We start from the raw sequence: 12,337 nt of genomic DNA on the forward strand, positions 1-12,337 counted from the left end.
TTGCTGGCTGGGGAATTCTGGGAGTTGAAGTCCATACATCTGAAAGTTGCTGAGGTTGAGAAACATTGCCTTTGTCACTCCCCAATTGGATTGCTGCAATGCACTGTATGTGAAGGTACTTGGAAGCATCAGCTAATCCAGAATGTAACACTGCACATTTTTTGGAGCACAAAGTTTATTTGAGTTACATCATTGTTACAAATTCATACTTTAACCCAGCAGGCTTCTGGGTGCAATTCAATGTTCTGGTTATCATTTTATAGTCCTTTATGATAAGGGGGTCAAACATTTCTACATGTCTCAGCAAATCTGACAAAGGGATCTTGCTTCAGGTCTCATCTATAAAAGGCGAGACTTAATTTTCATCATTTTTTAAAATACATTTTTTGTTATTTACAGTTATCTGTGTAAGATAGGCAACCGTATACATTTATTAAAATAAATTAGTTCCCCAACGTATTTATGGTATTTTTAGTCAGGATTACTGGCAAGATTTGACCAGGTGAGTGTCTGACTGGATTATACTAATTATATTATGGGAACAGAGCAGAGGTGGGTTCCTAATAGTTCGTTCGAACCTGTAGTAATTTGGTGGCCTGGATTACTGGAACCTGCAACGACCCATGCCTACCACGCCCCCAAACTAGTTCTCCTATAGGGCCGCCATCTTGCTTTTCGGTTCTGCGCATGCGCAGAACAATTTTCAGTGGATTTTAAAAAAAAATATTTTTAAGGTTTTGCGCATGCGCAGATATTTTTATTTGCACATGCGCGTGCAAAATTTTGGGGGCACTGAACCGGCAGCAATGTCGGTACCTGTGGAACAGAATTTAAACCCAGGTCATTTGACAGATAGTTATTTTTCAAATGAATCAGAAAAAAAGAGAGATTGTTGGGTAAACGCGGGAGTCACTGGCCTTAATCTAGTTCAATATTCTGTTGGAAGGCACAACTAGTAATTCATTATTAGCCTTTCTCTTCCAACACAACTAAATATAATACACATAACTAAATATAATATAATGTGAGAGAAAAAAGGATGTACTATTCTAGATGTGTTAGTTCCAAACATTCAGGTTAACTGAGAGTAAAAGCAAAAACACTGGACTCATCAGTTTTTCTGGTTTCAGCAAAATTGCATGCTGTGTTTTTGGTAATTATATGAACCATGCTGGTCAATTTTATTTTATTATGGCTTAACTAATTATCATGTAGTGCTCAGTTAGCAAGAAGTATTTTATCATACGTTGGTTTCAGGTTAACTATTTATAGTGATAATAATTTCACTGGCATCGACAGTCCTGAATTGAATAGCATACCGCTTGCTAATATCTTCGGGAGGAAGGACATCTTGAATTCTTGGTTCTCTTTGTGATTCCTAAGAAACTATAGTTGAAGCTTTCTGCTTGAATAGATGCATCAGTTTTGACTTCTTATCATATATGTGTGTGTGTGTGTGTGTGCGCGCATGCGTGTGTGCATGCGTGCGTGCACTCTGGAACGCCTTGAGCAATTTCAACCAAACTTGGTACACAAATGACTTACCCTCTGGAGAAAAATATTGTGGAGGTAAGATACCCCTAACAACCTTTGGGAGTGTGTGTGTGTTCTGTTAAGATACAGCCTGTTGTGCCTTAAAATGACTTCTACTGTACTGCCGTAACTCTGGAATGCCTCAAGCAATTTCAATCAAACTTGGTACACAGATGACTTACTCTCTGGAGTAAAATACTGTGGGGGGTAAGACACCCCTAACACCCCTCGGGGTGTGTGTTCTGTTAAGATACCGCCTGTTGTGCCGTACTACCAAACTGAATTCTACCGCACAACGCAGTGGAGTTGCCATGGTAACGGCTTCACCATACTCCACAAGGGGGCTTCCTCTGGTAAGGGGGAAATCCAACATTAGAAATTACATTTGGTCTGGACATTTTCCCCCTATAAATAAATACTTGGCAACACCAGGTTATCAGCAAGTTAAAAATATTGCACAGATAGATCATTGCCATTATAACCAAATGTATGTTACAACTTCAAGCAAAACCCAAACTGAAACAAAGTGATTTTGAGAGGGGAAATGGAAATTCTTTTAATTATTAACTACATGAAGCATAGTTCTAGAGGCTGACCCATTTCTTTTAACTATTTACCATTTTGGTATCAAAGAATTGGTGGGTGATAAATTGATATAGTGTCGGCATGGCTGTTACTTGGGGAAATATTTAGAATGAGAATCTCTTGAGTTCTTATATTAATAGGACATTTCAGATAATGAGCCTTAACTTTTATATATTTTTATTTTCATATTCCTTTCCTGGCTATAAAGGCATTTGAATGTTTTGTAATTTATGATTTTTACTGTTTACAATTATTTTAATATTCGCACAAACCTTGCAATCTACTCACAAAACTGTACTTGGGGCTGTTTTAAATATGAAAACTCGGTAAGGAATTTGGAGTGGAGGATGTTGGCAAAGTCAAGTTCACAACTGGGGAAAATTACTTTCAGTAAGTGAATCCAGCAAATTTGAGTTCAATAGGTTTAGAATAGGAAAAGTTGAATGTCTGGGCATGAGAAGATCATTTCATGGCCACTGATGTCACTTTGGGCATTCAATCATCCTTATGATTGTAGAACATCCGTCAAAGTGGTGAAGAAGTAGGTAGAACGAATAATGTGCTGCAGCTCTCACAAAAGTGTTGATACCACTTTATAATGCCTTGCTAAGGTCACACTTGGAATACTGCATCCAATTTTGGTCACCATGATGTAAAAAAAATGTTGAGACTCTAGAAAGAGTGTAGAGAAGAGCAACAAAGACGATTGGGGACCGAAGGCTAAAACATATGAAGGACAGTGGCAGGAATTAAGTATGTCTAGTTTAATGAAAAGGACTAGGAGTAACATGGTAGCAGTGTTTCAATATTTGAGGGACATGCACAAAGAAGAGGGGGAGGTCAACCTATTCTCCAAAGTACCTGAGGGCAAGACAAGAAGCAGTGGATGGAAAATCAAGGAGAAATCCAACCTAGAACTAAAGAGGAATTCCCTGACAATTGGAACAATTAATCAGTGAAATGACTTGCCTCCAGGAGTTGCGGGGGGCTCCAATCTGAAAGTTTTTAAGAAGAGATTGGACAACCATTTGTCTGAAATGGGTTTCTTGTCTGAGCAGCTGGTTGGATGAAAAGATCTCCAAGGTCCCTTCCAACTCTGCTGTTCTGAAAATGACTTACAAACTACATCTCTTGAGAATCTTGATTTATTTTTCTTTCCAGCAATGTAGGTTAGGAATAGTTGTGGCCCTTGTTTCCTCACGTTTATCAGAAGATAAACAAATTATAAGGAGCAATGTTCTCTGGTAGATGCATTCTTAACATACAGCAAGTTTCAAGTTTAATCCTTGACGGTACAAGAAGAAGGATAAAGTAGTAGACAAATATGTGTTTGGCTGAAGAATCTGAACACCACTACAAGTCACAGAATACAACAGTTGGCCAAGCTAAACACCTGATTTCATATAATTGCACATTATCTTTCCACTTATCTTCCACTTATAGAGCCGAGGTGGCGCAGTGGTTAAAATGCAGCACTGCAGGCCACTTCAGCTGACTGCTATCTGCAGTTCAGCGGTTCACATCTCACCGGCTCAGGGTTGACTCAGCCTTCCATCCTTCCGAGGTGAGTAAAATGAGGACCCGGATTGTTGTTGGGGGCAATATGCTGACTCTGTAAACCGCTTAGAGAGGGCTGAAAGCCCTATGAAGCGGTATATAAGTCTAACTGCTATTGCTATTGCTATTGCTTATTGGGCAAGGGTGATGGCAAGACACTGAAATCCTGCGCAAACAGAAAAGTTTGCTAAAGCAGATGGGGAGCATTCTATTATTTTTTATTATTATTTTTTATTTATTTTTATTTTATTTTATTTGGTTTATTTGTATGCCGCCCTTCTCCAGGAGGGACTCAGGGCAGCGAACAACTCAGGGGGGAGAGGGAACATAAACAACAGTACACATAATTCTCTTTATCAGATGGGTAAGTGTTTCTGTTTGTTTCCCAAATTATACTTCCACATATTAAATTTAAATATTGACTAAATTCTGGTTTGAAACAAGCATTAAGGGAAAGATAGTAGATGCAAAGGGTGAGGGGATCTCCAGATGGTGAAATATACAGAACAATATTTCTAAACCTGAAAAATGTGTTATTAGTGCACTAACAGAGCAATTGTTAACTGACAGTCTTTGGATACAACAATTTTATCTGACCCTTGGTGGTACTATGAGATTTTAATCAAAATGCTGTATTGTAAAAAAAAAAATGGCTTGAAGCAACTCTTTGAAAGAGACATTTCTAAAATCAAGTTAGGGTTATGCTTTTTAAACATGCATTCTTAGCCTAAGACTTTTCCAAAATTCACTGATATTTATATTCAATTACACTTCAGGCAACTGTTATTTTTAGACAGCAGATGTTGAAAATCGACATTATGAAGTTTGGGAGTGAATTCAAACCTTATAACCACAATTCTCTGGCAGTGGGCTCTATCATTTCAAAGCCAATAAGAGGGTGATGATGGAACGGATTAAAAAGAATGTGAAATGACCCAAAAGCATCCTGGCAATTTAATGCATTTTATGTGCAACGTTATGTGAAATTGTTTCATCTTAACAAGATATGAATACAATAACAAGACCTAACTTCTTTTTCCAGTTAATTAGAGGGGAGAAAAACACTGAAGTAATGACAGCTTTTATTCTGATGCTTTTATGCATTTGAATTTAAGAGAATATACTGTCAAGAAAGTTTAATCCCATTACTATTAGTAATCCCCTTATTAAACAATGTCATACTCTTAATTTATTTGATTGAGTTTCAAATAGATTCCTACAGTTTAACTTATTGGATGTTCTTTCTCAAGGAAAACCAACAGCAGAAGAAACTGAATTAGCCCTGCTTCAATGGTCGCTCCAAAGTAGAGGCTGGCCAGGAAATTATTGTAGGCTAATCATGGTAGAGTTCTTTGTGCCAACTCGGCTTGGGTGAAAGTTATACCTGGAGTACTAATTTGGAAACTCCCCTTATTTAAAAGCTAAATCGTACTTAAATTATTTGGGATTGCCACATTATGTGCTATTTAAAATAAATTCTAACATAAGTATATTTATAATTTATATTATTGTATAGAGTTTGAAGACTAAATGTTGATTCGGAGTGCATGGAGTGCTCATGTAGCAAATGTCATAAGCTTTTTAAAGCAGCTGTATCTTTTCCCAGTATCTAGTGGCTGTCCTCTACAGTTATAACATGATCGTAGGAAAATAAATGTTTGCTTTTAAGTCAGTGTTTCTCAGCCTTACCACTTTAAGGTGGGTGGATGTCAATTCCTATGCTGGCTGGGGAATTCTGGGAGTTGAAGTCCATCCATTTTAAAATGGTTAAGATTGAGAAACACTGGATAAAACAGCGGTGGGATTCAACCGGTGTAACAACCGGTTCGCTGAGCGCATGCTTTGCGTTTGAAAACAGCTCTAAAACATACCTTCTACTGCAGCCCCAGCGAGTAAAACAGCTGAGGTGCGGCAATTCACTCTGCCGCGGCTATCAGCTGGGCTTCAACCAAAGAAAATATAGGATAGACCAGCGCAGCGGCAGGGGGTGGGGCCAACTGATCCCCGAAACTACCGGTTCACCAGAACCGGTCTGAACCAACTGAATCCCACCCCTCATTACCATATTTTTTTGGAGTATAAGACACACCGGAGTATAAGATGCAACAAAATTTTGAAAGGGCAAATTTTAAAAAAAGCTTTTGCACTCTGCAGGCCTCCCAAAAACGGGCTCCGGGGGTGGTAATGGTGGGGCAAAATTGAGCAAAAAACAGCCCATTTTTTTGCTCATTTGTGCCCTTCCCAGCCCCCAGAAGCACTCTGGAAGCCTCCTAAAGGCTCTGCACGGCCATTTTGGTGAAGGGGGCTGCATTCAGTGTATAAGATGCACCTAGATTTTCACCCTCTTTTTTGAGGGAAAAAGGTGCATCTTATACTCCAAAAAAATATGGTAAGTAATTGCAGACTGGTCCTTTATAGATAACTACACAAGCTTCAGTGATCTACTTGCCTATGCCCAGATTTAGGTGTAGACACAACCACTGAGTCTAATCATGAGGGACCATAAGAGACACAATTCTAAAAACTTCATGGGACAGAAAGATTTACCCTACGTCAAAGAAAGTGATTCTTGAATTTCCCCTGCCAGCAGTCAATTATAAGTTCAAGAAAATCTTAAACAAGCCAAAAATCAGAACACTTTGAACAGAAATGGGACCATATTTTTCGCTCAATCAAAGCGTTCAACATTCCGCCTACAGCATTTGGTATCACTTGCAAATTCATTTCAAAGAATGGATACAATTAGGTCATTTGCTTTTTGACTGGGAGAAATAGCAATTTTAGAATTTTACTTCAGTGCCATCATATAGATGATACAAGATATTTCACAAGGTAGCTGTGGTTCAGAACAAGGCCTGGGGTTTCCTGTACTTTTATTATCAATTTTCTTGCATTTCTGGTGTTTGAAGTAAGGAAGAACATGTGGTGGCATGGGGCAATTGGCAAGGAAAGAGATCTCAGAAAAATTGAAGATATCAGCATCTCTACTCCATTTCCTGGAAGAGGTCACTAGCAAAGGAGCCAGAAATAAAACTGCCAATAAAATAAAACAGTCACGTAAAGAATAAGAATATTTTTCTCCTTCTTTGAACTGTATTGCTTTCTTCACTTTTTTATCTTCCTTCTTTCTCTAACTGTTCGCTATATTTGTTTATGTTTATCTTTTATTTAATTTTTTTCAATATTTCTTAAATCTTACAGGTAAAGGTTCCCCTCACACATATGTGCTAGTCATTTCCGACTCTAAGGGGCGGTGCTCATCTCCATTTCAAAGCCAAAGAACCAGCGCTGTCCAAAGACGTATCTGTGGTCATCTGGACAGCATGACGAAACGCCGAAGGCACACGGAACGCTGTTACTTTTCCACCAAAGGTGGTTCCTATTTTTCTACTTGCATTTTTTACATCCTTTCAAACTGCTAGGCTGGCAGAAGCTGGGACAAGTACATTCTGCTAAATCCTACCCTGTTACCCCGAAAATAAGACAATCCCGGATTATAAACCCACTAGGGTTTTTGAGTGCATGTGCTAAAATAAGCCCTCCCCCAAAAATAAGCACTCCCAAAAATATTTAAGCCAGAGGGGGGGAAGGGGGGGAAACATGTCCATGCACCAACTAACACCCTTACCTAATGGCCACTCCCGCCACCCTAGTCACCGTGCCCCTTCTGTCATGTTAATGGCTGCCGCAAAAAGAGCAGCAAGCCCAGCGATGCGCAACATAGAAGCAGCAGCCATGAGGTGACCACACTTGCCGCCTCCTGCACCTCAAAAATAACAAGACCTTTAAAGGTATGAAATACAAGGACAATAATGAACATAAGTATATTTTCTGAAAAAAATAATACTAATGTTAACTGAATATATATTGTAGAATGAAAATGAGGTTTTTAATTATACTAGATGAAAAGTTTGAGATGGTAAATATTATTCGAGGATGTGGATGTTAAAACACTTGTAACCAAACGACGTTGCATGTGATGATGGTTTCTTTTTCTTTTTGTGTTTTTTTTTCTTTTTAATTTTATTTTATTGTTGTGTCTATTAAATATATAACAGAGAGATATGGGTTGTCTGTGTGGGGGGAAACATAGTTGGGATGGATTGCCACAGGTAGGGGAATAAGAAACGATACTAAATTATAATCTATTAAATGAAACAATGAATGTATAAGAATGATAAATGTTAAAAGACCTGTAACCAAACGACATACTGTATGTGATGATGGGCTTTGTGTTTTTTGTTGTTGTTGTTCTTTTCTTTTTTCTTTTTTGCTTTTCTTTTTCTATTGTTGTGTGTATATGTTGTCTATGTAACAAAAATAAAAAAATCTTTTATATAAAAAAAAATAACAAGACCTCCCCAAAAATAAGGCCAAGTGCTTATTTCAGGGGTCAAAAGAAAATAAGACCCTGTCTTATTTTGGGGAAAACACGGTATGCCCCATTCACTTCCAAGTTTAGCACCATGAATTCCAGCCAAGATAACTAAGGATAGGATGAAGCAGATTGAGGTGGTTGTTACAAACTTCTAGTCACATGTATGATTGATATGAAATACTGATCACAAAATATGTAAGTACAAGTATATACTGTACCTTGTTTTACCTGTAAGGAACACACACCTGACAAAAGGCAATCTTCACATCCAGAGTAGGCTCACTGCAGTAATGTAAGAAATGGCGGCTCATAAATATCTGAAATTCAAAGAACAATGGCATAAATATTTCTCATCCAAATGGGACTAAGTTATAATGCTGTTTCAATCTAGTTAATATCTATGACATGGGTTCAATAGTAAAGAAAACTCAAAGTTAGCTTTTTAAGAAACTATTATTAAGGTTTCTTTAAGACCAAACTTTTTTTTCCTATAGGAAAAATATTTTCAGTATCAATGAGAATATTTGCAAGAAAATAAAATGATAGATAGATGATAGATAGATAGATAGATAGATAGATAGATAGATAGATAGATAGATAGATAGATAGATAGATAGATAGGCAGGCAGGCAGGCAGGCAGGCAGGCAGGCAGGCAGGCAGGCAGGCAGGCAGGCAGACAGACAGACAGACAGACAGACAGACAGAGTTTATTGTCACTGAATGCTGAACTAATCGGCATACATTAAAATTAAATTTCGTTGCATACAGCTCTCAAAGGGTCATTACCTCCAATGTACACTACATAAACATGACAAAATAGATAGATAAATAAATAGATAGATAGATAGATAGATAGATAGATAGATAGATAGATAGATAGATGATAGAAAAATAAATAACAGCATAATAGAGCTGGGAGGAACCTTGAAGGTCTTCTAGGCCAACCCCCTACTGAAACAGGAAACCCTATATCATTTCAGACAAATTGTTGCCTAATTTCTTCTTTAAAATCTCCAGTGATGAAGGCAAGCAATTCCACTGATGAATTCTTCCCCCTGTCAGGAAATTTCTCCTTAGTTCTAAGACTGCTTCTCTCCTTGATTAGTTTCCATCCGTGCTTCTTGTCCTGCCTTCAGATGCAACCAACAACCGAGCTCCGAGAGCACCAAGAGCACAAGTAGCCGGTTCTGGCAATCTGACTATTCATAATTTAGTGAGCAAGACTGACAGCATAATTGCTTAGATGGCAATGACCAGCAAAGGGAGGATTCAAGGCCTCCAAAGGGAACGAGAAACAACGAAGAGCCAGAGTAGAAGTTAAAATTGGCTTGTAGGTTGGACTTAGAAAGAGTTGTTTCATGTTGGATATCGGTTTTCAACGTACATTCCTTGCAGTGCATAAAACGATAAGATACAGCTGTTTGAAACATGTGGAGCATTTCCCAGACTTGCCCTTGGATGGTTACTACTGCTTAGCATGATTCTTTCATTACAAGATTGGCTGAGGGGATGACTACCTTGGTAGGAGTATGTACATAATCTGTAACGCTACTGAGGGAGCCATGTCTCTGTTGACACCCGCAGATGACAATTTTGCTAGAGATCACTCTTCCACATTATTTGCACAGCCACACTAGCTAGTTCAGTCACAAATCTTTCTCTGTGCAATGTTCACGTGTGTCCCTTAGTTGTTTGAAATATTACTGGGGTTCTTTCTGCTCTAAAGTATATCAAACATCACTGATACCTTCATGCAAAAACTAAAAATAAAAAAGCACAGCAGCACGCCCAGCTCCAAGTACTAATACAATAAACATTCAGCAATATTACTACATTTCCATGTTTGAATTAAATATAAAAGGGAACAAAGCATTATGCTTAAAATGAGCCCTGGTAGATTCTTCTACACACCAACAAAAATCAACGGACAGGGAAAGGTTCTGAACAGACAGGAGCTATGTCAGTGTAGCATTCATGAACTGAAATAGGGCTTAGTAACAAGGTCAGCCAATGGGAGCTGAAACAGTTTGGAGCCTGGGCATGGCTCAGCTCTGTAGCTCTAAGTCTGTGCTGAGCTCTAAACTAGTCTGCTGCTCTGAACTGAAATTGAAACTGTTATCTCCTCTGCCGGTGTTTGCTTGCATTTACTACCACGTTGGAAAACCTGCTTTGGGTATTGTACATATGCCTTATGTTTTATTATGTATATAAAGAAGTTATTGAATCCTGCTAATCAGTTACCCATGTGTGCTTTCTGGATGTGATTGCTGCTGCAAACTCTGACAAGCTATAGTTCAATAGTAGAGTACTAATTTCCATGAAGTAGATACCAAGTTCTACCCATTTGCATTTATATATAAAATAAGGATGGATAGATAATAACCATCAAGATATATAATGGGGGGGAAAAACCTTTGCTACAGGTAGTCCTTGAGGTAGGACCATTTGTTCGGCAACCAAAGTTACGATGTGCTGAATGAGGAGGACTTACAACTGACCTGCAAAATTGCAGCTGTTACAGCAGGGGTGTCAAGCTCCATTTTACTGAGGGCCACATCAGGGCTGTGGTTGACTTCGGGGGTTGGGTGGCCATGACTGTGTAGGTGGGTGTGGCTGATTGGGTGGTCATGGCCAGCTTGACGCCATTCCCCAAACTGCTAGCATGTTTCCTCTTCACACTGGGTAGACAGGGCAAAGCCATGCTGGCTCAATTTCCTCTTTGTGTTGGGTAGACTGGACCAAAGAGACGTGGGCCGTCCCCTTACATTTTCCAGGAAGGTCCCACCAGCCAGATATGACCACATCACAGTCCAGATCTGGCCCTTGAGCCTTGCGTTTGACACCTCTGTGTTATAACAGTCGGCATATGTCTAAATGCTATTCCCACAGTCATGTAATCGTGTCAGGATTTTACATGGCTCACAATCACAGCATTAAAGCAAGCAGCGGTTCTTTGATCACCAATGGGAAAGCCAGCAGGGAATGTTGCAAGTCACTCCCATAAATCCTTCCTCCTGAGCCATGCCAGGGCGTACGAGGTTTGAAGAATCTCACACTCATTAGCACCCATCATCTGTCCACGGCCCCTGCCAGCCTGCCTGTAGCCCCTGCTGCCACCCATGTTCAATAGTGCCCACCAGTGTTGGGTTCCTCTCCCTGTCGCTACCAGTATGCTGTGCACAGGGCCAGGAGTCCTGGTCGTGCACGCGCACTGCGCACTCAACCGCACACCTATAACACCCAGCGGCTTGTCGGAGGTTGCGCAGGTGCCACATGCTGTACACGCATGCAAAATTGGCCGGTTGCTTTAAAAACAGATATGGAATGCGGGCAGATGGGTGGGTCAAACCAGCCACCGTACTGGTACAGTGGCCGCTGCTCCCGGTTACTACCGGTATGGCCGTACTGTTCCATACCAGCCAGAACCCACCACTGGTGCCCACCTGCATTTCTTGCCAGCCAGCCTGTTTACCTAGGAATCTGGTCAACCTCGTGAACTCTAAAGCTCCCTCTTTCCGCTACGTCTTCAAGATGGACAGTGATTAATATTTATACATATTTATGTGTTAGTGTGCAGGTATATATACATGTATATTTATAGCATATCTATACGTATGTTATGTATGTGTACACTTTTGAGAGCAGGTAACAGATTTTCATTTTTAATGTGTGACCACAGAAAAAAGTGACAATAAAGGTTATCTTATATGATATGATATGATATGATATAATATTCTCTCTTAAGGACTGACACCGTCTCTGAGTTATGATAGCAACCCGGACTGCCGAGATTGCCATTGCTAAGGGATGAGGTCCATGATCTATGCAAACCAGCCAGACTTTTTTTTTCAATTTTCAAAGTTTCTGATTATACAGCAGCATTATCTATACTGCTTATAAACTACAATGCAGAATTTGAAATGCCCGGCCTCTCCTGAGCCTAAAATTCTATTTCACAGTTCTCCTAGTAGACATTCAACCACCCATTCCTTATGCCACTGAATCAGGAAGCGGGTAAGGAGCAAAATCCTCTCACCATGAGCTCAGCCTAAAGTGCCTCGTGCATTCAATTTTTAATGCATGAGGTACAACCTTATTTCCAAAAAATCAAGCACACAATCTTCCTAGTGCTGTATTGTGATAGCTCAGCTTGCTGTCTCATAGTTGAGTGACTCACTACAGAAGCTTTCTGTTCTTCAGATAGTTTGATTAGGCTTCGCCCCGCGCCCTCCTGTCTTTCTTTCTCCGTTGTTTTAAAAAGCTTTTAATATTAATCAAAATTG

General features: G+C 39.6%; 1 protein-coding gene across 2 annotated transcripts in view; it reads right to left on the reverse strand.

The window, feature by feature from the left end:
• Nucleotides 1-8,364, reverse strand: part of MAPK10 (mitogen-activated protein kinase 10) — a 120,694-nt gene extending 112,330 nt beyond the window's left edge. For both annotated transcript variants that reach the window (XM_032224188.1, XM_032224187.1), the window contains exon 1: nt 8,299-8,364. In XM_032224188.1, the coding sequence (XP_032080079.1) occupies nt 8,299-8,364 (66 nt within the window). The remainder of the gene's footprint in view (nt 1-8,298) is intronic.
• Nucleotides 8,365-12,337: the final 3,973 nt, after the last annotated feature.

Source organism: Thamnophis elegans, chromosome 9 (genome assembly GCF_009769535.1).
Source record: "Thamnophis elegans isolate rThaEle1 chromosome 9, rThaEle1.pri, whole genome shotgun sequence".
Classification (NCBI taxonomy): domain Eukaryota; kingdom Metazoa; phylum Chordata; class Lepidosauria; order Squamata; family Colubridae; genus Thamnophis; species Thamnophis elegans.